This window comes from Tauraco erythrolophus, chromosome 8 (genome assembly GCF_009769465.1).
Source record: "Tauraco erythrolophus isolate bTauEry1 chromosome 8, bTauEry1.pri, whole genome shotgun sequence".
NCBI lineage: Eukaryota > Metazoa > Chordata > Aves > Musophagiformes > Musophagidae > Tauraco > Tauraco erythrolophus.
In genome coordinates this window covers 17,734,326-17,760,080 of record NC_141472.1, presented here as the reverse complement: position 1 = coordinate 17,760,080, position 25,755 = coordinate 17,734,326, and the positions used below count along the sequence as shown (strand labels likewise).

General features: G+C 44.2%; 1 protein-coding gene across 2 annotated transcripts in view; it reads left to right on the top strand.

Annotated features, from left to right (window-relative positions):
• Positions 1-1,836: 1,836 nt before the first annotated feature.
• Positions 1,837-25,755, top strand: part of UBE2E3 (ubiquitin conjugating enzyme E2 E3) — a 60,058-nt gene continuing 36,139 nt past the window's right edge. Inside the window, exons 1-3 of one of the 2 annotated variants that reach the window (XM_086615231.1) lie at positions 1,837-1,872; positions 3,079-3,281; positions 5,454-5,504. In XM_086615231.1, coding sequence (XP_086471357.1) covers positions 3,088-3,281; positions 5,454-5,504 — 245 coding nt within the window. In that variant the 5' untranslated portion in view covers positions 1,837-1,872; positions 3,079-3,087. Of the gene's footprint in view, positions 1,873-2,665; positions 2,692-3,078; positions 3,282-5,453; positions 5,505-25,755 lie in introns of those variants that run through there. The other variant, XM_086615232.1, reaches the window with a different exon arrangement.

Sequence of the window (25,755 nt, the reverse complement as noted above, 5' to 3'; positions counted from 1 at the left end):
ATGCTAGGAATTTTCTACAGCATACCTCAGGGGCAAATTGCCTGTAGTGGTGATCTGGGAATTCTCTATAGCCTACTTTAACAAACAAACCTCCAGTATTTCTCCACATCACATCATTCAACTCTCTCACCAAATCTGCAGCATACTTTTCAACTTCAGCTACCCAGAGAAGGGTACTTCCTGACACACCGGGTTTTTATTCCCTCTAGAGCACAATATATGCTCTCTGACTCCTTGGTCCTGCATGAGCTAAGAAAACACAGCAATTTTAAGTCACTAGGCTGTCCATAATGAAAATCCTTGACGTAAACTCCATTGAAGCAAAAGCCCTTGCGCTGGACAGCAATGTTAGCCTGAGATTTCATGTAAATTGCACAAACATTTACAGTAATTGTAAATTCCTCCTCTGCTGAAGCCAGTTATCCACAACCTTGTCAACTTTTTACAGATCGGATAAATCTTCTTCTACAAGTGGATTTTATTGCCAGTATGATCAGGCTCTAAGTTTGGAATATTTACGTTATTTCAGTTGGTGGATTGCTGTTACCACACGACATACTCTGGGTGTACGGTGTGAAAAGCTGTTCAGGTAGGTTCACACCAGAACAGTGCACTCATTGTGGGCCAGAAAATAAACCGAATCTCCATCCTACACCATCTTTCTGTGACACCTACTGCAACTGCTACCGATTACTCCCTTTCCTCTTTAAAACATTCAGAATTTGGCATGTTGGCTGCTCACGGAACGACTTCCAATTCTGTTTTTAATCCCAAATACTCCTGTTAGGAGCGGTGAGGCTGCAGGGTGGCACTCCTGCTACAGCCAGGGTGCACAGTGAGGACTCAAGCTCTCCAGGCATGTTGGGTCTCCGCAGCCACGCGGGGGGCTTGGCTGGCGGGACAGCCAGGGCTGCTGCTCCGCCGGTCGGGCTCCTGCGGAGACACTGTGCGGGACACCGGGGTTCCTCCAGTTCCCACGTGTGAAGATGTGCCCAGATCAGAGATTTTTTGGAGGGCAATCCGTGGAGGAGGTTAATGATGGGGTGAGAAACCACCGACGGTCCCATTCCTGTGCCGGCGGCCAGCGCCTGTCCCTGCCTGCCCGGGTGCAGGGCGTGAGGTGAGGTGCGAGGTGCGAGGCCGGGGCGGCGGGGCTGAGATCAAGGGCCGCGGAGGCCCTATGGACCCCACCGGGGTGCAGCCGTCGGTGGGCACCGGCCTGGCGAAGCCCGCGGTGGTGCCCCGCTGGCGGCAGCGGGCGGGAGGCAGGAGCCCATGGGGACCCGGGCGCAGCCGGGCCGAGCGTCCGTCGAGGGCTGCCCCCCCGCGCGCCGCCGCTTTGTCCTTGCCCGGCCCGGAGCACGCGCGCCCTCGGCCGCGGCGGGAGAGCGCCTGCGCGCGCTCGGCCCGGAGGGGGGCGCGCTCCGGCGGCCGCCAGGCGGGAGCGAGCGCCCCCTCTCCCCTCCCCCCACCCCCCCCCCCCCCCCGCCCGCCCCGCTCGCCGGGAGCTCCGCCGGCGGGGCCGCGGCGGCGGGCGGGGGCGGGAGGCCGGAGGCTGCCGACACCCCCCTCCCCCGTGCCCGCCGGCGCGCGCCCGCCGCCCCCCGCCCCGGCCCCCCGGCCCGCCGCGGGAGCCCGCGCCGCAGAGCGGGGCCCGCCAGCGCCACCCGCCGGCCGCGGGGCCGCACCGCGCCTCCCCCCGTCCCCCCCTGCTCCGGCTCTCAATGTTCCACACTGCCCGGCCACAGAGCCGCCGCCGCCGCCGTATAGCCCCCCGGCCGCCTCCGTCCCCTCCTCGGGCGCCGCGGGCCCGGCCCGGCCCCCCGCCATCCCGCCCCTCCGACCCAGCAGCGGGACAGGACGCCGGCGAAGGTAAGGGAGAGGCGGGCGAGGCGGCTGCCGCGGCGGCTGGGCGAGCGCGGTGGGGGGAGGCGGGGAGGAGGCGGGGGGGCTGGTAGAGGAGCTTTGTTCTTGTTTTCGGCGCTCGCTGCCTGGCGGCGGCCGGGGGCGCGGAGCCGGCCTGAGTTCACGCCTCACTTGGTGCACACGCACGGTGCGGTGCGGGGCCGGCCGAGCCGCCGCCGCCCGCCGCGCCGAGCCCAGCCGCGCCGAGCCGCGCCGCGCCGGGCTCTCCCCACAAAGCGCGGCCGGGCGGCCGCCTCCAGCCCTGCCGCAGCTCCCCGCCGCGCTCCTCCTCGCCACCACCCCCCCCCCGCCCCGGCCGCCGGGGCAGCCCCCTCCTCCCCCCCCCCCCCCCCCCCGCCTTCCCCGGTCGGCGGAAAAATGTCGGTCTGCCTGGTGGAGCTGCGCGGGGAGCGGCGGCGGGGAGAGCTGTGCAGAAGGTGCAGTTTGAATTATGCTTCTTCCCCCTCCGGCAGCTCTGTGGTGGCCAAATGCAGTTCTCGCTGCTGGCCATGTAAATAACCGGGGCTGCTGCTGCCCGAGTTGCTTTAAATGCATCTTGGGGTTTTTCCCTTTTAAAAAACAAAAACAACAACAAGAAAAAAAAAAAAAACCTCGGTCCCCCCCCCTCCCCAACCCAGCCCTTTAAATGCACAGAGCAAGTGTACGTTTCCATCTGAAACCAACCCAAGTGTTACTGGCAATGTATTTTCTCGGAGAGAGGGGGAGAGGGGGGATCTGGCGTTTGGACCCAATAAAATGCTCTGCTCCAGTGTAAATATTTACAGGGTATTAGTGACTTTTTAAAAAACATTTTCAATGAGGTCTGTTATTTACAATGTATCATAAGTTATTAATGTTCATTGCCTAAGTACCCTGCTAAATCTGCCTCATGCCTCAGAACAAAGTTGACAATTGGCATATTGTTTAAAGTATGAAAAAAATGCGAGTGGGTTTAAAAATTGGAAATATCTGTATTTTCAGAAGTGTAAATATTGCTTTGTAGCTGTCAAACTGCAGCCCTTGGGGACGAGACAAAGAAGTATATTTTTGTTCATTTCTCAGCAAAACAGAGTTGTCACCGATTCAAGTGCTCTCTGGAACTTGGGGAATGGCAAGAGAGAGTCCTGCCTGTTGTATTAACTCTGCCTCTTTTCTTCTCCTTCCCCAAAAAAGTTCCCCACGATGTCCAGTGATAGGCAGAGGTCAGACGATGAAAGTCCAAGTACCAGCAGCGGTAGTTCAGATGCCGATCAGAGGGATCCACCTGCACCTGAACCCGAAGAGCAAGAAGAACGAAAACCCTCTGCCACCCAGCAGAAGAAGAACACCAAACTATCCAGCAAAACTACTGCTAAGCTATCTACTAGTGCTAAAAGGTAAAGGGGACAGTAAAACATTCCGTAGTATTTTTGCACGGGATTTCGAGTCACAGTACTCGCATTGCGCTTTTCAAGGCAGAGGGGTTCTTCTCGTAAAGCCACGTGGAGAAGAGTGAAGTGCCAACTTTTGTAGTACAGGAGCTTGCCGGGCAGTGTCTTCATTAATCCAGGTCTTATTGGGGCTATAATTACACAGACTTGTCAAACGTCTTTTGAAGAGTTGTTTGAGAACTCGGTAACTTACAGGCTGGCTGGGGGGGGCACCTGAATACGTCTCGTAGTTGCAGAAATGTGAGGGAGTGTATCAGCTTTGGCTCTCTTTCTCGGAGTTAGGTTTCCATGCCTGATTGGTATAGGGTGGAGTCCTCCTGGTGTCTTTTATTATGGTCTGTAGACTGATGACAAGCAGTGTTCTTTAATTAAAGAAGTCGCAAAACCCCAGTGGCTTCTGTGGGCCTTATGACTAACTTTTCATGTCAGTGCACGGGAGAGCCTTACACACCTTGAAGTAATGGTTTCATTCTGCAGTTCTTTCAGGAGAAACGGAGGCGAGTTTTCTCCCTTAGGATCTGCAGATTCAAGCCATGGGGTTCTACAGAGAGCCTCTACCTTTAAATATCAAAATCTTCAGAAACTTGTTTAGTTATATCTGTTGCGTTTTTGTTTGTATATAAGGTTACTGGCAGTCCAACTCTCAAGACACGCACTCTGGTAATTTTCTGTAAATTCAGCTGTGTGAAATTAGCAAACTTTAAATCCCTTGATTCCAGTGGTCTTCAGAGATGAAACTTAACTTTCCAGTCCTTTCCCTGGAGTTGCTTTGCTTTACGAATATTTACAAATATCCAGTAGCAAGAAAAGCTGTAGTGTAGCTCTAGTAGCTTTAAGTTTTGCTTATTCAGTGTGAATACTGTAGTTCTAACTTTTAGGAACACTTTACTAATTTTGAATTGGACTTAAATTCAGTAAATGCTTTCTGAAATGTGTTAAAATTGCTGCAGAGTGTGACTGTGTGGCTTTGATGACTTTTGAGTTTCTTAAAGAAACTCTTTGAAATAGGTCTGGCTAAAGAAAGAAAAGTTCTGGAACTACTATGTAGGCTTTGTGATTACTTATTTACTCTTATACTCTTACTACTTATCTCTTTTGAAAAGCCTGAGGTGCAGGCTTTTGAGACTGAGTTTTCCCCTCTTGCCTTTATTTCACTTATTTGCTGCAAGTCTAATTCTGTACATCTCAAATAGTTCAGCAGTCTGAACTTACTGGTACTGGTGCAAGGGCATGCAGAGCAGTGTCTGTTAGCTCATGTTTTGACGTTTGCTGTTCGTATGAAATTCACGGTCTTGTTTGTGTGGATCCTCTTCTGAAGAGAAGTCTTGTTTGACATTTTTAAGAGGAATTTACCATGCGTCCTGTGAAATTGCACTTCTTACATACCTGAATAAACTATTAAATTGACAAAAAGTTTTTGGTATTCCTCTTCCAGATCTTAACAGCTTGGGAATGGTTGTAATAGAGTAAAGCTCAGCACAGATTATTTCAAGTTATTCCGTCACTTTTTATCATGTAAATACAGCTCCTGGATAAGGTTGGGGGAAGAGAGGCAGCAGAAGGTGTGGAGAGAAGCAAAGTTGATCCAGAGAGATTATTCCAGTAACAGAGACAGCCTGGCAGATCTGCAGATCCACTTTTTAAACACATTGCACAGTAGTAGGTAAAATATTGTGAAAAGAGTGTGTCTGCTGCCAGCACGGGTCACTTCTTCAGCCTCAGTCCCAGGCCTGTAGTGCCGGTGTAAAGTCATTGTCAAATCTGCCTGTGCACCCCCCCCTCATTTGCATATTAGCTTGACAAGAAAATCTCTCTGGTAAAAAGTGCTCAGAGGTGAAAAAGAGTTACTCTTCTGAACACTTGTGGGAAATTTCTACCCAACTCAGTTGTAAGTGTTGTGTTTACGTGCAGCGTGGAGTGGGAAAAAAGCTGCAAAGTTTCTCAGCTGTGGGATTTGGGTTATGCCTCTGAGAACAAAGAGGAAGCAGCCATGTTAGCATTACTGAAGGCAAAGCCAATCTTGCATTTAACTGCATGGTGGTAGAGGGCAGTGTAATTCCCTGATTTATTCTATAGACTATCTCAAATGCTTTGTGTCTGTTCTCATTTCGCCAACAGAATCCAGAAGGAGCTAGCTGAAATAACCCTTGATCCTCCTCCGAACTGCAGGTAGGTAACGGCTTCTTAAATTGTGGACGGTGGTAGGAGATTAATGTGCTCGGGCTAACAAGTGGGAAACTTAGTGTTTATGGCCGGTGACTGTCAGACAGAAATTGCGTACGGCAGATTGAACGAGCATCGGGAACGTTTGGTATTGAAGTTTGCTATTTTGTCTGCATGTTGGAGGCGCAGTCATTAGTGATTGATATACGTAGTAAAGTGTATTCGGTGCGGTTTTCGTAGCTGGTCACTGCCTTCGTGAAACATTAATTACATGAACTTGAAAATACACTGAAGCTTTCAACTTAATGTCTGCACGTAGATCGAACTGGCTTTTTGAGTGCCAGGTAGAGGTAAAGAACCGTATGTGATTTTTATATGCTTTCTCTTGGTGTGTTGCTTAACAGTTAGATATGCTGAAGTGTTGCCTTTGAATTTATGTGTCTGTTGGTTAAAGTTGTAGTCTCTCGATAGAGAATATTTTTAAGGAAGCTCCCAACTTGGGAGACACTTCTGTTAGGTTTTAGAAAATGAAATTGTGAGCTTGGAAGATTAAGTGATTTAGTCTTAGATAAAGTGAGGGTAGCTGGAGTGCTTGATCTGTAGGAAAGTTACATAGTAGCTAGGTAATTTCTTTAAATCTTTTGCATGTTTTACTTTTTTTTTAAGGGATGCATAAAATTTCTCATTAGCCGTGAGCATCCAGTGTTGAGATTTGCAGTAAAGCTACATGTAAATAGTATTGCTTTCATTTGATGCGTCTCAGTAAGATTTCCGACTGCAAGGTATCTTCAGATTAGTAGCTCATGTGTAACAGCGAGCCTTGTACACGCTTAAAAAAATGCTGGAAGTGCTTTCTGATTTTTCTATTGGAATTGTTTGGCTTTTTGAATAGTTGGGAAGGTTTGGTGCAGGTCTGGCGCATTCAGTAAAATGTGGATTGTTCTCCTATCTGACTGGTCTGTGAGAGCAGGGACTAACCGGAGCTGTGTTTTATTGAACTCCTGGTAAAGGTGTCTTACCCTGAGGACTGTGCTGTAGATTGCCTGTGGCAGTCTGATGTATTTGCATGCAGGGTCAGTGGCTCTTCCTCTTCAACAGAGGCAAGCTCTGTCAAGAGAGCAAATGTCTGTTGGGTTTGGGTTTTTTTTTTGGGGTGGTGGTTTGGTTTTGTTTTGGTTTTAAATAACTGTTTTAAATAACTTTTAATAAATTACTAGGATCTAGTTCTGTGTTGATCATGCACTTTATACTTGGACCCCCAAAGGCTGCACAGTAGAAGAGAAGGTATTTAAATGAAATAGAATACCAACACCTTGCCTTATAGTTGCTAAAAAGATAATTGTAGCAGTTTCGGGTACAGCAAGTTACAGTTTGGCTTTCAGAAAGAGAAGCCTTCCCCCTCACACTCTCCAATACCATCTGATATTTAGCTCCTTGGGAAAGCATATTCCTCTTATATTAGCACAAGAGTATTGCAGAGTTTTTCTTTTAAGCTTATACTACCAGATGCCCAGGAATGCTGTTGAGAATGATGAAAACCCCCTCTGTGTCTAAAATTATTCAAGTTTCTCTCCTACAGAGTGCAAGGGAAAAGATTTATTTTTTTGCCAGTGAAGAAGTCAGTGTTTCTGTTCCCATAAGTATTTTTTAAGAGGACTTTTAACTGTTTTACTCAATAGCAACTGTATGACAAGTGCATTTTTACCTTTTCCAAAATAAAAAATATTTACAAGAGATATTGGCTTCTGTAACAGAAATTCTGGGTTTTCAGGACCAATAATTTGAACAGAGTTTCAGTGCCCGAAGGATTATTGTTACATTGGAATTGACTTGCTGGAAGGAGCCTTTCTGGTATGGGGAGGTGAATGCAGCTGTGTTACGTGCAGCGCAGTTGAAGCTTGTAACGTGCTTTCTTAAAGGGTGTAGTGGCACCTATAAGGCAACAGACCGACACAGCAGGCGTATGACACCTCTTCGTTGCTCGTCGTGCCACAAGCAGCAGAACGCTACCCATTACTTTTCTTGTAAAAGAAAAAGGATTTGTGAAAAAAACACTTACAATCCCATATAACTTGGGCATGTTCACATGTGCTTTAAAAATAAAACACGTTGTGTCCTAAGTTCTCCCAAAGAGATTTCTTCATGAAAATGTGTTTCTCCTCCAGTCCTAGAGCACAGTCTTATCATTTGCAGTCCACATGTTGCAGGCTGCACAAGAATACAACTGGTCACCAGTACTCTTGTGCATTGATAGTCCTTCTGGTAACTCGGTCACATAAGTGATAAAAAAATCAGCAGTTTTTAAAATATGATAATGGCACATAAAAAACATTAGATGTTACTTTGAAAGGATACAGTGCAACTACTGAAGAGTATGTTGAACTCTCTCATGTGGTGTTAGACACTGATGGCTGCTGCCACTTCTCACCTGCCAGTGTAACTGCACATGGAGTCTTTAGAATGATAGAGACTGGTTGCACTGTGATTCTCATGCAAAAGAGGTGTAGGTTTCCTCAGCAGTTACATTTCCCACAGTCACATCTATTGCTGTAACATCTGTTTTATAAAAATGCCAGAGCCCCAAGAGAGCCCCGTTCCCGAGCTGTGCTGAGCAGGCCTGGGCTGCACGTTAACTTCTATTTTAGGCACTGGGATAGCAGAGTGACAGGCACAATAAAAATGTCAAAAAAACAGTTTTTTGCTTGCTTGTCTTAACAGTAGAGATTGATTTCTGATTCTGTTAATTGGACAATGAACTGTTAGAAAAATCATGTTGTCATGTGTCACTGTGTCATGTTTGTGAGCAGTGAATATGAACTGCATCTTGGGGGTACCAAGTATAAAACTTAACATCTTTCTGCTGATAGCTTTGCTCTCTAACAGTAATACTCTAAATTCCTGTGATTTCAGTGCGATTTCCAAGAAAGATAGAATATCAAAAACAATAACATTAGATTTGGTCTTGAGCCACTAAAGATGCTGGAGGGAAATTAAGTACTGCTTTATCCTCATCTTTTCTCCTGTCCAACAGAAGATCTTGAAATGAGTCGGTGTCCAACATGCACCGTAGCACTAGGACAGATAGGTAAACTGAGGACACAGGTATCTGATCCTGTTTTTTCTCGCTTTTTCTGGCTTAACTCAAAGCTGTGCTACTTGGTGCAGTGTGCTGTATTTAATTTCTTTTGTGCTTTTAATAGCATAAAGCAAAGCTAAAAAGGTCTTGGCCCTATTGCTCCTAGGCAGCTCGATTTCAAACCATGGCCAAGCGCTTATATGTACTTCAAGGTATGGAAGTGTGCCAAACCCCACCGTTATACATTCCCAGGAAAATGCTGCAAGGATCTCACACGTAATGTGTGGTAAATCTGGGCTGCAGAGATGCTCTTAAATAGGTTTGACATATCTGGAATAACTATTTTCAGTTCATGGCATAAAGCTGTTTAGATCGGAGGTCGCGGCTCTGTAGTTAAGGTTACATCTGAGGCTGCCGTTCTGACCTGCCCGTCTTGGAGGCTGCAGCTCAGGTGGAGCAGGGCACAGGAGGCTCTGACGCTCATTGTACTTCCTGGATTTTAGGGCTGGCACAAGTGAGGCTGTTCCCAGGGGTACTGTGATTTATAGCAGCTTCCTTTGGCTGTTTCTGGCTACCCTGCTGATCCATAATAGCAAAAAATATGTCCTCCCTGATACACCAGAACCGGTGTATCCACTCAGAGCTTAATTCATGTGGTTTAAAAAGAGGTGAGTTAAGGTAGTGCATCTTTCCCATGCAAGTGGGAGAATTTAAGCGTTTTATATTCTGTTCTGTCAATTGACTTTAATCTTTTCTCCTTGTTAAATTAAAGATCAGATGTGAAAGCAAGTGGTTAAAAAAAAAAAAGCAAGAAAGGCCAGACAAAACACGTGTGTTAGAGCATTGGTCAGAGAGACAACTTTGCTCCTTTGTAGCTGCTGGGAAATGGGAATTCTTACCAAGGGAGAGCTGCTTGGATAGTCTCAAAGGCTCCCTGCTCTGTCTCATCCTCTAACTAGTGAGCGCCTGGCCTGATAGGTCTGTTGAAAAGATTTTCCTTAATAGGGATTACTGTAGCTGTTACTATTTATTTTCAGGCCTTGTATGCTAATATATACTAATGTGATTTCTTGAGCAGTACTACAAAAAGTAACAATTGATGTTCTTGCTGTTTATGGCCTCTCCTAGGCTTGCAAGTAGGTTGATAGTTTATGAGTAGTTCATTTTAAAATTACTTATTTTAAAATAACTCTCCGAAGTATGTGTACTGAGCACAATGGGAGCAAGGCACGTAAGGGTTTTGTTTTAGCACAAGATTCTTCTGCTTCCTAAGGACTTCATTTGTCCGTTTCATTACTGCCACATCTTGGGCTAATTCTGTGCTGCAGAGCGTTGCCAGCCAAACCCCATGGTCTGGAGTTTGACACAAAGAAAAAACGCCTGCAAAACCCTGGCACACGAGTGCTATTACTGGTTTAGTTATGGACCCATGAATCCAGATGTTTGTAACTGTCTCACTGTGGTTATTACCCCATCAGCGGGGAAGCATTGCAGTGTGTATTTAAAGCAATATTTTGAAGGTATTCTTCTGACCAGTAATTTAAGCTCTTTCAATTGAGCTGTCTGAAACAATGAGGAGCGCTGAACGATTGTGCTGGTGGTGCAGGCTCTTCCACGTGCAGAGGTAGTGCTGGATTTGAGCTAAGGCAGCCTCGTGTTAGGGAGGAAGGTGCCACAGCTAAGCTCGTAGAAGCCTTCCTTTTGTTAACATACTCTATCTACAGTAAGGTTATAGGCAAATGTTTACTCTGCAAACAGTTGTGCCTGTTGAAGATGTTACTGCACAGCTGTGGCTTGCTCCAGTTCTGCCATAGAGGTGACTAACTCCAGTCTGTAAGCGAAGCGGATTCATGTGATTACTCCATAGCGCTCCTCGGGGTAGGGGGGGGACAAAAAAAAATTGTCCAAGTTTGCTTAAACGGTTTAAATAGGTGATTCAAACCAACTCTGCTGGATTTTTCCTCCCTCCCTTCAGAGTAGGCATTGTTCACACAAAGCATTTTGTCAGACACACCAGGATATGAATAAGTCAATCCGTTCCTTTGTCTCTCAAATGTAATAAGTTTCCATCTCTCCTTTATCAAAGCCAGGCGTTAGTTCTGTTGCTTTTTTGAAGTCAGTAGGAGGAAGAATATTCTGAATGCAGTCAAATAGCAGGCCCCCATACAGTAGCACAAACGTGTGCCCAAGTCTTCACATGTACTTTTTTTTTTTTTTTCCAGTCAAGCTGTTGACTTTTCAGATCGATGTCAGTCCCCCAGTTTTGTGTTTATTCTGTTAATTTCTTATTGGCCAAACATCTTCATATTGCTAAATATTGAGTCTCACAAAGTAAAAAAAAAAGATGCCAGTTTTGCTTGTTTTCACCTCTGCAGTGAAAACCCCAACTGTGGACACTAAAAAGGTCCCTATAGAAGAAGTTGATTAAGGTATGTAAGAGACACCATATTAGGAGTATGTGCAAAAATGCCTGTGCTGAAGCTGAATGAGCAAAATTTTAAAAAGGTCATCCAAACTCTACTCGATAATGTACCTTCTGATAGTTACATTATACTTTTTATTGTCTCTCCCTGCCTAGCACTTTCTTACCACCAAGTGCAGTAAATGCACGCTACAAGAAAAGAAAGCTGAAGTTTGCAGAATGGTCCTGAGAGCACAAACCCACACAATTATTTCTAACACTTCCTTCCCTATACAGAAGTTTGCAGTTGCAGTTACAAAAATAGCCAAGAGGGTTCACAACTCCTGTAAGAACATGTTTGAATTAGCTCTCAAGTGAATATCAAAATAGTACTTTTTAGTATTGTCCAGCTCTGAACACGGTCCTGTGGTTCCTTCTGAAGCAATTCTTTCATTGTTAGTTGCCGAACGTAAATCAGTGACTCGCAGTGATTCAAAGACATGTTTATCTAGTGATAGCTTTGATTTATCTAGAATTATTCTACCAAGTGTTTTCTTCCATTGTCTTTCTTCCCTCTCTCTTTCTCAGCAGAAGAGTATAGTCTCAGTGAGAGTAGGAAGGAGTAGTATAATTTAGCACAGCAATCAGAAGTCTGATATTTTTGTATTTCTGTCCATTTGTAGCAACAGCCCGATTCTGCCATCTTTATGTGTGCAGAGTGGCTTTTACCTTATTTGCCAGCAGTTAGTGAAACTGCTTAAGGAGAAGGGATGAAACAAATTTAGAAAGGCATTTCAGTAAAACATTTAAGTGTTAAGTATAGCTAGAGTGCACTGTTATTTAACGTGCTTGTATTAAAAAAATGCAACAGTGGAAGGTGGTGTAACTCCTGAATGTATTGAATTGTGAGAATATTTAAATTACTTTCTTTTCAATTGAGAGTAGAGGACAGATCCACTAACTCAAAATGCCTCAAGTTTTTTTTCTCCTATGCTTGTATTGGCCTCTTGCAAGCTACAAACCAAGTTTTTTTACCAGCCCTCCCCAGTCAATTTCTCATGCCAGTAATCTCAGTGACGTAATTAACATAGGGTTATGCAACGCAAATCAACATACCTACTCACAGGAGTAAGTTTTCATGCCTACAAATTTGCAGGTTAGGCACTTGTGTAAGCAGTGTCCACAGTGCTGTCGTACGTGTTCTTAAACGTCTGTGTGTTAGTCAAGAGAGCATATAAATCTTTCACCAGTTTTCATTAGCATTACTGTCAAAACAAAACAAAACAAAAAAATTGGTGGCTGGCTATCTACTCTAGAGTTGTAGAAATAGTTCAAATGTTTTTCATTCAGCTACTGGTGTTAGAGAACTGACTCTCTTTATGTCTAAGTTTTATCTGGAAACAGATAAAACCAGCTTCAGCCAGGCCTATTTTTTAAACAATTCTTTAAGCATTGTTGTGCAAAAATTTGTAAAAACCACAAAGTAATGTGTCCTTATACTTCAGAACAAATCTGCTTTTAAATATCCATTTGTATAACTGTACAGAGGCCCTTCAGGCTCTGTGATAAAACTGATTAAAATATGCCGTGTATATATATGTGTGTATATATGTATATATGTGTGTATATATGTATATATGTATATATATTTGGTTTTGCACTCAAACTGTGCATTGCTCACCACTGCCAGCCTGTCATACTTAGTTTGTGATAAACAATATATATGACAAGGTCCTAGCACACTGAATGCTTCCCCATCAGATTGATTTATCTGTATCAGTTACTCTTCTTTGATTTGATCTGTACTTTTACAGAATTGGGACACCTAATTTTAATTCAAATTAGCAAAGTGCAAATATAAGAGAATCAGTTAAACTACACCAAACCTTTTATTTAAAATGAGTTGACTACTTCAGATAAACTGATGTGTGGAGATTTCCTGGAGCTAGCATAACGAGGATTTGCATAGATGTGGAACGTTTCGAAACAGGTAATACAGACATCATGAAAACTACCTCGAGCGTGTTTTTTGAGTTCAGGGCTAAGTAGGCAGGAGCAAGGATATCCAGCTGCCATCTAGGACAGGAGCGTGCATACCATTAAGCTAGCCAGGAACTATGCTGTAACTTTAAATTGATGCCTTGCTTTGAGCCAGTAGCTGCTAGTGATAAACGAGTCCTAGCCTGCTTCCATTAATTTGGATTAATTTTCCCTGTGCAGAGAGTGCACTGTACTGTTATCTAGTTCTGAACTGTGGCTGAAGCAGTTGTTAATTTTATAGCACTTACTGTAAAACAGACTGGCCAGATCTTTTAGCAACTCAGATACAGATTTAGTTGGCAGTGTCGAAATAACTGTTGTAAGCATCGCTTTCAGAAGTAAGTGAGGGGAGAGATTGCTTGATGAAACACCACGGTGACCTGTAATTACCAGTGGGTCACCTTCAGGTTGGAAGAATTTGTAGAGAGGGTCTGTAGAGGACTATCCTGCAGCCATTAGTAATTGATGTTTTCATTATCGACATGGGTACTGGACTAGAGCGTATAAATACTTCATTTGGAGTTAACAGTGGGGAGGAAGGGGTTATAGGCGCGTTGGAGGACAGGTCTAGAGTGCAAAGTGACGTGGGCAAATATAGGAAGTGACCTTAAAAATAGCATGTAATTTAATAATGAGAACTGCAAGGCACAGCACTTTAGTAGGCATAATCAGCTGCACAAATCCGTCGGGGAAAAAAGACTGGATGAGGAGCAGTTCTTCAGAAAAGGTGTAGCCACTCTGAGGATCATGTGCTTTCCAGGAATCAACAATACTAGGCCACAGCAAGAGAAATAAATAGAACAGTAGTCACAATAGGGGGATGTATTAAAAAAAAAAGTGTTGGAGACATGGTGTGTAAAGTCATCCTGTTCCGTTCAGCACTAGTAGAGGCAGCTGGAGTACCTTGGCTAGTTTTAAGCACAACACTGCAAAGTGACATGGGCTGGCTGGAAAGAACACAGATTAGAGGAAAGAAAGACAGAAAGAGTAATCTTTGTACGTAGAACAAAGTTGCTGCAAAGGAAATAAGGTGATTGTTGCTAGTCCTGTGTGGTGGTTGTGGAGGGCAAACTGCCGTAAGGAAGACCTAGTTTAGACATGGGGAGTACCTAGCTATAAAGACAGTATGGGTAAGGAGGTGGTGGATCTGCATCACCAGAGGTTTGTAGGAACAAAGTTTAGACAAATGACTGGCAGGAGCAGTTTAGATGCAGTTGATTCTATCTTTAAGCAGGAAATGGACTAAGTGACCTCCTGAGGACAAGTTTGACCAAGCTGTCTGTGATACCGGAATTAAATGACAATGTTACAGGAAAGCTCATCAGGAAGTGATTTTCCCCTCATTTAAAAACTGTATTTTAATCAAGGCTTTGTAGTATAATCATCCTGGGAAATACACAGGTTCTATGATTTCAAGCAACAACAGTAATGGCAATTAAAAAAGTCACTGGAAGTGCACAGGATTTGTCCTGTTGTCAATTAGAAAAAGCAAATATCTAGTGATTTTTCTGCTAAGTGATTTATCCCCTCTCCCCACCCCCCCATTTTGACTTTGTTTCCATTTTGGATCCAATCCTTATTTCCTTGCACAAAGGTGTCACTTTCTGCTAACCAAAATAAGGTAGGCACGTGTCATCAGTTCTCCAGAGGTTTATCATCTTTGTGGGAAATTAATAGCAGCGGTTGTGCAGTAGATCTTGATTTTTGATACTTCACATACTCTGTGCTTGGATTCTGCTTTTGTTCCACCGGCACATAAGTACCTCTAACACAGAGATAAACAAAAGCAAGGGACGTTTTTTCCCTGCTTCATAGAGGCAGTTTGCAGTAGATATGCAAGCCCTAATGCATCTGTGCACAACAGCCCAAATGGATCCACGCACATCAGAAAACAGTTATATAGCATGCTGCCTCTGCCCAGGGATCCTATCTCTAAGCACCCTCTGGAGTCAGGGCTCAGAAGATTGTAGTGAAAATGTAAGCAGCCTGGCAGGTTTCCAGCTGATGAGTTAATGCTGCTATAAACTTCAGTAGTTCCTCTCTGAGGCATGCAGCAGGGTGCAGGCACTGGGAAGGTAGCCAACGAAGGCAAAGAGCAGACAGCAAAGCTAAAGGCCAGCCTCGAGGATTCACAACGCGATTGTCTTTGTGGTGGGTTCCTCCCTTGCCAGAAACCCTTTGTGTAGCTCCAGTGGCAGGGCTGGAAATCAGTAAGCAAATTCAGGTATGCATTCAGCGCGAAACCAGCCTGGCTTGTGGATGCTTGATCAGCATAGTTGGAGCACAGGTAGCTTTGCCCAGCGCTCAAGCCACCCCGTGACTGGGTTAGCAGTACAGGGTGCTGCAGAAAGCCATGGGCGGCTTCTCAGTCGTAAACTCAGGTTATCACTTCGCTCTGAAGCCTAGACATGGAAGTGACCAAAATATTGAAGACAAAGTAAATCAGTAGAGCAGCAGCAGGTCAGATTCCATGGGACAAATGGAAAACAAACGGCAAAGAGAAAGATGGGTGTTTTCCCTTCTGTAAGGGAAGGTTAGGAGCAGAAAGCTATTTTTGTTTGCAATTTAAGTAAAGCATTTAGACTGTAAATGCTTTGAGCGGAGTGAGTTTGGGGGGGGAAAGCATTACAATAGATGAGTAGCTATGCAATAGGAGATATGTTCAGCTGATGGTGATTCTAGCTGTGAAGCTGCAGATATTGTAGCCAACAATGGACAGCCAGATTCCTCCCGGCACACAGGCACCTTTTCTAACAAAGGCCTTGTCTACTGTGCAGTCACCACCTGGGGTATGCTCATACTTTAACTAGCTTTTGTCCTTCCCGCTGGTATCTCAACATCAGAGACCTCATCCAGGCTGAAGGATCTGTGGGACAAGTGAAGTGGTGCAGGGATGGTTAGTTAACAGTGAGCTCTGTGTTGTCATTGTACATCGGTGCTCATCCTAACTTATTCATGGATGTCTGTATCTACTTTCATTAATATCAGTGACAGAAGCCGTAGTGGGACGTAGCAGCTGTAATGGGACATTACAGATTTAGTGACACGTGTTTCTACAGGCACCTTAAGGTCCCAGTGTACCAATCCTTTTGTGCTAAAGCCCAGTTTTGTCATTAGAGTTTTGGACTTCAACATCTTGCGAAAAAAAAGAAAAGAGACTTGGTTTAGTTTCTAGCCTATCAAGAAAAAGCAGAGAGGTCTTGAGAGACTAAAATCAACTGGTAATGAATGGTGCAACAAACACTGTGTTCCCATGGGAGCAAATTTAAGTGGGCTAAGTTACATAGCGCAACCTACTGCATATTAAGCATAGTCTGAGTGATTAAAGAAACTTCTTATGCAAAAGGCAGAAATACTGTACAACCTAAAATTCTACAAGCGTGACTAAACAGTAATCAAATCTGAGATGGCGGTCTTCACATGATGAACTATTTGAAGCACAGTCTGTGGCTGCAAAAGTGTTTGCTTGTCTGGTGTAGATATTTTGTATGATACCCATACAAGTTTTACACAGCCAGGTAGTGCTGGCTCCACGTTCCTCTTCCTCCAGAGTGCTGGGATTGCTGGAGTAGTGTGAAGAGTTGCAATAGCAACCAGGCTACCTCGTTTTTTGAGTTTGGTTCGCCTCTTTTTTTTTGCATTTTTAAGGTAACTGAAAGTCAGGATTACGGCTGATGTACTTAATTATATGTCATGGTTTAGCCCAGCCGGCAGCTCAGCCACCATGAGATCGCTCACTCCTCTCCCTCAGTGAGGTGAAGAGGAGAAAAATGTAACCAGAGGCCTGAGGGTCGAGATAAGAACAGGGAGGGATCACCCTCCAACCATGGCCATGGGCAAAACAGACTCAGCTTGGGGACAAATCAATTTAATTCGTTAACGGCTTATTCAGAGAGGATAACAGGAAAGGAAGCCAGATCTCAAAAACACTTTTCACCCACCCCTCCCTTCTTCCCAGCTCTGCCTCCTCCCTCAGCGGCACAGGGGGACTGGGGAATGGGGGAGTTGCAGGTCAGTTTGTCACATGTTGTTTCTGTCGCTCCTTTCTTAAAGAAGGAGGACTCCTTACACTCTTTTCCCTGCTCCAACGACTCCCTTCCTCACGGGACAGTCCACAGACTTCTCCAACGTGATTCCTTCCTGCAGGATGCAATCCTTACCCATCAGATTGCTCCGGTGTGGGCTTCTTCCCCACAGAGTCACGGCTTCTGAGGGAGCTGCCACCCGCTCTGATGTGGGGTTCTCCACGGGATTCAGATGCCTCTCTGCGTCATCATCAGCCTCCAGCAGCTCACGGAGACCATTCTCTATGACTTCCTTCAGGCACAGGCATCTCTGCTCCAGCGTGGGGTTCTCCATGTGCTGCGGGTGGATATTTGTTCCACCATTTCTCTCACAGGCAGCAGAGGGGCCGCTGCCGTCTCCCCACGGGCTGCAGGGGAATCTCAGCTCCAGCACACCTCCTCCCACTCCGTCTTCACTGTCCTTGGTGTCTGCAGGGCTGTTTCTCTCTGATCTTAGTCCTCTTGACGAACCTCAGAGTCCTGGCAAGATAACTCTGCCCAGCGGGTGCCCCAAGAGCGGGGTGCTTCAGAGGTCTCCAAGCCACGCCACTGTGGCCATCTCCAGTCGGATAGCGGCGGTCCAGCATGGGCAGCCCCCCGCCTCTCCTCTCTCTTCAGTGTAGGTCCAGTCTTGGTTTGGGCTCCTTTGTCCCTGTCTTAAACATGGCATTTGCAGAGGCGCAGGTTGGCTCAGCCGTGGCCTGAGGGGATGGGGAGGGTCTCACCTGGCCAGAAGTGAGCAAATTATACGTAATATATATATATATATGAGGGTCTCACCTGGCCATTATACCTGAGCAAACATGCTGTAACTTATTTAAAAAAAAAAAAAAAAAGTAGTTACCAAAGTCGAAGGGACATCACCAAAACACAGCGGTAATAGAGTATAGAGTCGTGATTTGTTTGATAATATACAGTACCAAACCTTAAATAGATCAATATGTGGAAACATCAATTACTTGCTAGATTCTCGGAGAACAAGTATGATGAAAGCATTTTTCTTTCAAGTGTTTTGGCTGGCTATTTATTTTTCATGGTAACACCGCAAACTAGCATTATTTAAAGTCTTGGGTTTTTTGTTAAGCCTGCTTGAGTTTTTTGTCTTAGGAATAGAAGAAGTGCAATAATTTCTTATCAGTTAGAAGGCAAGCTAATAGTAGGGGTTGTTGATACTAAAACAACTATTGTAGGCTGAGCACTGTATGGTTCTAGATATAAAGGGCATTCTGGGCAAAGTTCCCATACAATGACAAGTGTGACTTACTAGAAATTAGTGATGGAGTGGATGGAGGAAATAGAGAGATGTGAGCTACACTAATCAGGTACATGTTGTGTTATCACTTTATTTTCTTTCTGTAGAGAAAGCAAGCTCTGTAAGAATTCAGGTGCTGGAGAAGCTGATGCAAAATTTTAAGTTTTTTGGTAAATCTGCACATTGGCACCTTTTGCTTTGCACGGAGCAAGGTTACTTTTGTACCTTATACGCTTGTATCTGGATACACTTGATGAGAAAAGTTGAAGCATGTGAAGGATTGAGTTAGACAAGGGAATTGTGGTATTGGTCAAACGTGTTTACTGGCTGCTTCTCTTCAGTGATCATTAGTGAAACAGTTACATGCTGATGTTTTCACTCTCACACTGAGATTTTATTAGAGAATTTTGAATTTGCCATATCCTTATCCCATTTAAGCATAGGGGGGAGTTCTGTAGTCTGAGGCAGATGAAGATTTGCTAGCCTAGAAATCGTAAGCCTAGATTAATCTGTCCTCACAAATACCTAGGCTGTGTGTAACATTGGAAAAATAAATCTTTGTATTTGGGACCCAGCTTTCTGGATTTGTTGGCTGCCCGATTTGCATGGCTGTGGGCACATCGCATCGTTGGGCTCCCTGGTACGGCACTGCTGACTGAAATAGCTTGAGTCCCAGCAGGGTGGTAGGGCTGTGTGCTGGCAGGTCGTTCCCCTCCAGCAGGTACCTGTACCCTCTGCAGGCTGCCTGCGGGCCGGATTGTGCCATTCAGTGGATGAATGTGACTCCTTCTCCTGCGGGATGATATTTAGGCTGTTTGCGTCGCCTCTGAATTGCTCTGTGTGCTGCTCCGTGGTGTTAACCAAGAAGCAGGCTGGCTGTGCTTGATATTTGTGCTGTGAACGGCTGCTGCCTACTTTTCACTCAGGCAGGACTGTGAGAGAGGCTTCGGTAACTCTCTGCTTTGTTTTCTGACAAATGCAAATTTGGTGTGCCTAATTTTTCTTTACTCCTGTATTCGGATTCTGACCATTTAATAGTAAATGTAATAAAATCTCTTATCAGGATTGTCACTCAGCTGTGCTTGCACTCTCTTTCTCTTTTTGTTTTTAATCGTGGGAGTAAGGAGACTGGAGTGACAGTGAGCATACCTCTTCCTACACCTGAAATAAGCTGGATACTTCCCCTCTGAAATCCTCCATCCAGGCTGGGCAAGTTTCCAGTAAAAATGGCACATGCCTATCAATGCGATAGCAGCTGGTTTCAGGAGGTGGGGAGATAAGAGAGCTGTTATAAAAATGCTCCTGCACCAATAGAAATATCACTTTGGTTTTCTGCTTCTTGAAAGTGTGTGAAAAAGAGCAGGCAGTTATGAGAGACCGTATTGCCCCAGGTATTAGCCCAAATCCATTTATGCCCAGAAGTGCTCCAAGTTTGTTAACTTTGAAAGAGCCGTTGACTCTTGAAACCTGTAGGAAAAAGAAAGGCACTGTTACTTGTGCAGTGAGCGGTCCATGCAGTGTAGAATGTTATTTCTGAAAGTATTAAGCTCAACATGAGCCGGCAATGTGCACTGGCAGCCCAGAAGGCCAACGGTATCCTGGGCTGCATCCAAAGAATTGTGGCCAGCAGGTCGAGGGAGGTGATTCTGCCCCTCTGCTCTGCTCTCGTGAGACCCCACCTGGAATACTGCGTTCAGCTCTGGAGTCCCCAACACAAGAAGGACATGGAGCTGCTGGAGCGGGTCCAGAGGGCCACGAAGATAATCTGAGGACTGGAGCACCTCTGCTATGAAGACAGGCTTGAGAGACTTGGGGCTGTTCAGCCTGGAGAAGAGAAGGCTTCTTACTTCAGAAGGGTGATCTTACTGCAGCCTTCCAGTACTTAAAGGGGGCCTACAGGAAAGCTGGAGAGGGACTTTTTACAAGGACGTGTAATGATAGGACAAGGGACAATGGTTTTAAACTGAAAGAGGGCAGATTTAGATTAGATATAAGGAAGAAATTTTTTACTCAGAGGGTGGTGAAGCACTGGAACAGGTTGCCCAGAGAAGTTGTAGATGCTGCATCCCTTGAAGTGTTCGATGCCAGGTTGGATGAGGCTTTGAGCACCCTGGTGTATTGGAGGGTGTCCCTGCCCATGGCAGGGGGCTTGGAACTAGATGATCTTTGAGGTCCCTTCCTACCCTAACCGTTCTATGATTCTGTGATTCTATTTCTGAATTCAATTGCTGATTTCAAAACTGAGGGGTCAGTTCTGGTTAGTTTTGCTGTGGATGTCGTTAGGAACGAGTGCTTGACGAGCAGCATCTGTGAGATGCTGTGCTGCAACTGCTTGTGCTTTCCGTACGCAACATCTCTGCTCGGTACAAAGTCAAGCTGGCAGAGTGCAAAGCGCCGTGAGTCATCCTGGCACTGCTGCAGTGTGTAACTACAGTCTTCAAGCTAGGTGCAAGCCAGACCCTGGATTTTATCCGGTCTGTATGCAGAACAGGACAGGGAAACACACCTTTGTGCTCTCCTGTCCTAGGGTGGGTGTATGAGCTGCGGTATCTTGGGTGCTGTTTGAAATTGCACCAGCTACATGTGGTCCCAAGAGGCTGAAACCTTCGTTAGGAGCCAACGTGTTTCTGGGGTGCCCCAGCTCTGCTCCCGAGCCAGCTGTGCAGTGCCAGCCAAGGGCACCCCTTTCTCCCCGGAGGAACAGTGTGGGCCCAGTGTGCTAATGGTGTAGCCATGCTCTGCTGGTAGCATGTCTCAAAAGGGCTGCGCTTATAAGTGTTGTGCCTCTCAATCTGCCCGTTAGGAGTTTCTCTGACCTTCTTCTAGCCTCTGAAGTTTTAGTGTTGGAGTCTGGATCACCACCGGAGTAGGAATTTGGGGAAAAAGATCGTCTAAGTGAAGTCTGAAAGACAGAACTTTACTATAAAACCTTTCTGTTCTCATTTTTGGTGTCTGCAATAAGTTGTTCCCGGTATTATTTATTCTTCTGGCAGGTGGAGTTAATTTATTTGTATATTAGTCTTCATGCTGCTGGATGAATTATAGATTTAATTATGGTCCAGGTGCTCAGAGCTTTGCTGTTCTTCTAAATGTGAAATATAAAGAAAAAATAAGTCTGAGTAATTTTTTGGCTTGTTGTATAAATGTAAATATTGGGAAACTGTGCCAGAGTATAAATAAAGAGAGGATTTACTTTGCAGAGAATGTTCTTATCTACTCCAGGGTATTCTACTTTGTGAGGAGGATTAGTGCTATGTATTATACTGGGACGCACCTTTCTACAGCTACTACTCTGTGCTGCAGAAGATCAAAAACTTTTACCTGTAATTCCTTGTATTTTCAGACAAAGTTTCTTTTGCAATTACAGCTGGTTACTAGTGGCCAAAGGTTGAATGGAGTTAACATAGTCATAACAAGAAACACTCCCTGATTCCGTGGTAGGTGTAAATAAACTACTTACTACTTGTAGTATTCCTCTTCACCTGTGTTACTCAGTCTTTCCTTTTCTGCCTGGCACAATTTTATTCAGTCCTCAAATGTTCTCATACTGCAAAACTTCTTATTTATGTTTGTTTGTTTCTTGTCCTAAACCAGTCTTCCATCATACTTTCCCTTAATCTGTATGAAAATTTACTTCTTGGATGACATTTAATTCCATTAGAGCTCTATTCATAACTGGCTGTTATATAACATAACTGCCATGGATAAAAATCCATGAAAAAATTCTTTTTTTACTGAGATTTCATAGGATGTTTGGGCAAGGGGCAAGTGTATGAGCTATGTTAATTAACCAGGATTTACTTCTCTTAATTCTTCTTTTGCTTCTACCTTTTTAATTACTGCCTTTCTGCTTTGTGGCCCTGTGTCAGAAAAAGCACACCATACCTTTCTCACCTTTTTCAGGAAAACTCGTGTGTGTTTGTTTAAATGTTTTTCTGAAGGGAGGGTGAATTGTTCCTGTTTCAGCTGCCACTAAACATCAGTTGGCAGAGACTATGGAATGATATGTCTGTGTGTCTGCTGCAGTACTAGGGACAAAAAAATTAAAGACTATACTTCTTTAATACATTTCACTATTATAATATGCCGTTTATACATGCAATGGTATGAAATTTCCAGATTAAGATCAACTAGTTTATTCTTGCAATTGACCCCTTATGCTCCTTTTAGGGTCAGAAGAATTCGTATCATGATTTCATTTTTTTTTTTGCGGCTGCATAACAGCTACCCTCAGGAGCCCGCTGTTTCTCAGACAGAAATAACATATTTGATGCATCTTCTGAGGAAGCAGCCAACAGGGCATGTTCTGACCTCATCTTAAGCTTTTTCATTTCCTTTACTGGCACTTAATGAAGTTACTATCACAGCCATTAAAGATAATTTTGTAAAAGTAGGTTATGTAATTATTACAGTTTCTTGTACTCTTTTTAGTACGAAGTCAAGTATTGATGCCGATTCTTCGTTTTGGGCCAATATGGCAATGCCTGTTTGCTCTGGTTGTTTGATACGAAGCGAGTGTTGGGCATTTGAGTTTGAGGTGGATAAGGAATTTGTTTTGGGGAAATCTGCATGTTTTAGAGCACCTCAATATTTTTATTTGAGATAAGAAATTAGGTTAAATCAAAGGGACCCCTTCTTAATGTCTCTGTATTTTCCCCTTTTTCTTTGATGCTCAGTGCAGGGGATCATTTCCAAATGTTTTGATGGACGTTATGAAGAGCTGTGCAACTGTCTTCTTGATATTACTGGTGCTAGTGGGCCTAAAATTGGATTCTTACAGATTTTTTTTAAGCTGTCTTGATACACAGCAACTTTTGTTTAGAGAAGGTGCATGCGCTATATCTTCATTTGAATACATCTTTAATGTGGTTAAGTTTAGAATAAAATTAGGAAGTAAACTCTTCATAGGGATTTGCCTATTACAGAGCCTGAATTTAGCTTCTCTTTTATATAAGTGTAATTTTAGATTATGAAGTACCTACAGGTTGTGGGAAGTTTGTGAATGAGTGGACTGGGGGCTGGCAATGTATAGGCTTTCAAGTCCTGTACTCGAGAAGGAAATGCAGTTGGTGTCAGCATGTTAATTCTATGGAGTGCATTTATAGGAGGCTTTATATAACTGTTGGGTGTTAACTTAAAACTGTGTCTTCGTTTGGTGCATTTGTTCATTTGTTGTGTCCTCAGGTAATTTAATAAAACATGCAGTGAAACACTAGAGAAGCTCCTGGACTTTGTCTTCCAAACAGCTGTTTGTTGCTGTCAGTGTTAAGGTTCTTCATGTCTTAAATAGAAAAGATATTTTTCTTTACAGCAAAAGTGTGATTCTGAAGAGTTATTTACTCTTCATGTATTACCATGTATTTTTATTTTCAAACTGAATTATAGAGATTGAGGCTTTTCCTGGTGTTGGAAGTGAAATTGAGTGCACTGTAATTTCTGGAGATAAGAATGTTACTGCATAAAATCCTTACTAATATAAAAAATACGCAGAGAAACAATTTGAGACAGTGCCATACACTCCTCGGGTTCCCGTTGTTTCTAATACTGACAGCCTTTGTGAGCTTCGCACGTGTATTTTCGTGTCTGGTTGTATATAACTGCTTTCAGTGGTGCAGTGCATTAAACAAGGTTGGCTTTGCACCACTGAATTGTAATCAGTCTGATCTCATTATTACTCCTAAATCTTGATTCGCTGTAAGCACACTATAGATGCTCCCTGTTTAGTGCTCAGGAACTCTTTCCTTGAAAATTGTGTGCCTTTTTAATGTGTCATGGCTCAATTATCACATTCTGTTTTGGCTGCCAAAATAGCCATATATATTGTCTAGCAAGTGACAGCCTGGGCCTTTATCTCTTCCTGGCTGTTTGCCAGCTGTTTAATTGAAGCCCTGTGTTTGCTGTGTGTCACATCTTATGGTGGTCTATTATACCCAGCTAAAACAATATTTTGAAAATGTTTCAAATGTAAACTAATTCTGTGAGACTTTACGTCCTGTTATTTACATGATCTGCTGAGGATGTAATGTAGGTCATTTTTTCCCCTACAAATACGAGTGTGTGTACCTCCAGTCGTCTCATGAATTTCCAGGGCAGAGAGAAGACAAGATGGGGACGTAGAAATGCAATCTCATCCCCTTGAGAGATGCAATTAAAACTGTACACTTTCCATGTAATCTTTCATTTGTAGTTTCTGAGGCATTTTTAAAGCCAAATATTCACTTTGTTCTGCCCTTTAGAAAAGAGCAAGCGTACAGAAACGGAGCTGAGCTCTCAGTGGGAGTAGCAAAGCCTATGGGCCGTATTTCTGCTCAAACAGACACTTTGGGTGAAGACGATGACGGGTTTCGAGTGAATGGTGTCTTAGAGAGACAGGGAATGATGCGGGTACTGCACATGGCGTTTTCGTTTTGGCGGCCTCCTGCTTTCCATCAGGAAAGACTTAGGGCTGACATTACTCATGGCAGAGCTGAACTACTGATTTGTGTCCTACAGCCCCACAGCGCCTGGGGGATGGAGCCACGCAGCCAGGATAGCAGAGGGCTAAGGACTCGACAGCGCTTAAGTGTGTGGGGAATCCTTGGACTAAGTGTGAATCCAGATTTCCCTGCTCCTCTTTGTACAGCTCTTAATCTCTTGCTGACTCTCTCTCTGAAGAGCGTGTGTCTTGGAGAGTGTCAGCTCCTGGGTGAGATTCCTCTCTGGTGCAAACTGCTTTAGCCTTGAAAGCAATGAATGTACATTAGCTAACATTCTTGGCTATGTAGATTTTTTGGCAGAAGCTTTACTTTTCCACTGCTTAAAAAAGAAATCAGGATTTGTTCTATTGCTTGTTTAATAAGAAGAATAACTGTTTAACAAGAAAGACATGATATAAGTCTTGGGAAACAGCTTTGCAATTTTAGGTCAGAGGAACGCAGAGCAGAAGAGAGCTTAAGAAAGATCCCATTTTTGTGCAAAACACCAGATTTATAATTAAGTAGTAAGTGTTGGCTTTTTAAAAGGAAAGAAAAAGATAGCCTGTAGGCAGGATTAGATGTACAGAATTTTTTCTTCTTAATTGGAGGGAGCTGAAGCCATCTAGCATGCGGGAAGAGGTTTGATATTAAAATGGGCTTTTTTAAAAGGAAGTAAAATTGTTAAGAGTGCTCTTAAACCTGCTCTCTGAAAAGTGTAATATTGTGAGTGAGTAATGCAGTCAAGCATGTGCACGCATGTTTTTCTGGTTAATCTGCTAGAAAAGTTCTGGTAAATAACCCCCCTGCACACCTCTTTCAAAAGCTGACCTGTTTCAAGTAGTGGTGCAAAGTGCGTATTAAAAGATATTTAGGAGGGAGTTGTGGATATATGGGGCAGCTGGAGTGTGAGTGGTTGTGGCAGTTCTGCTGTGCTGTCACTGCGTGTCTTTTCAGGAAATGCAGCAAAAC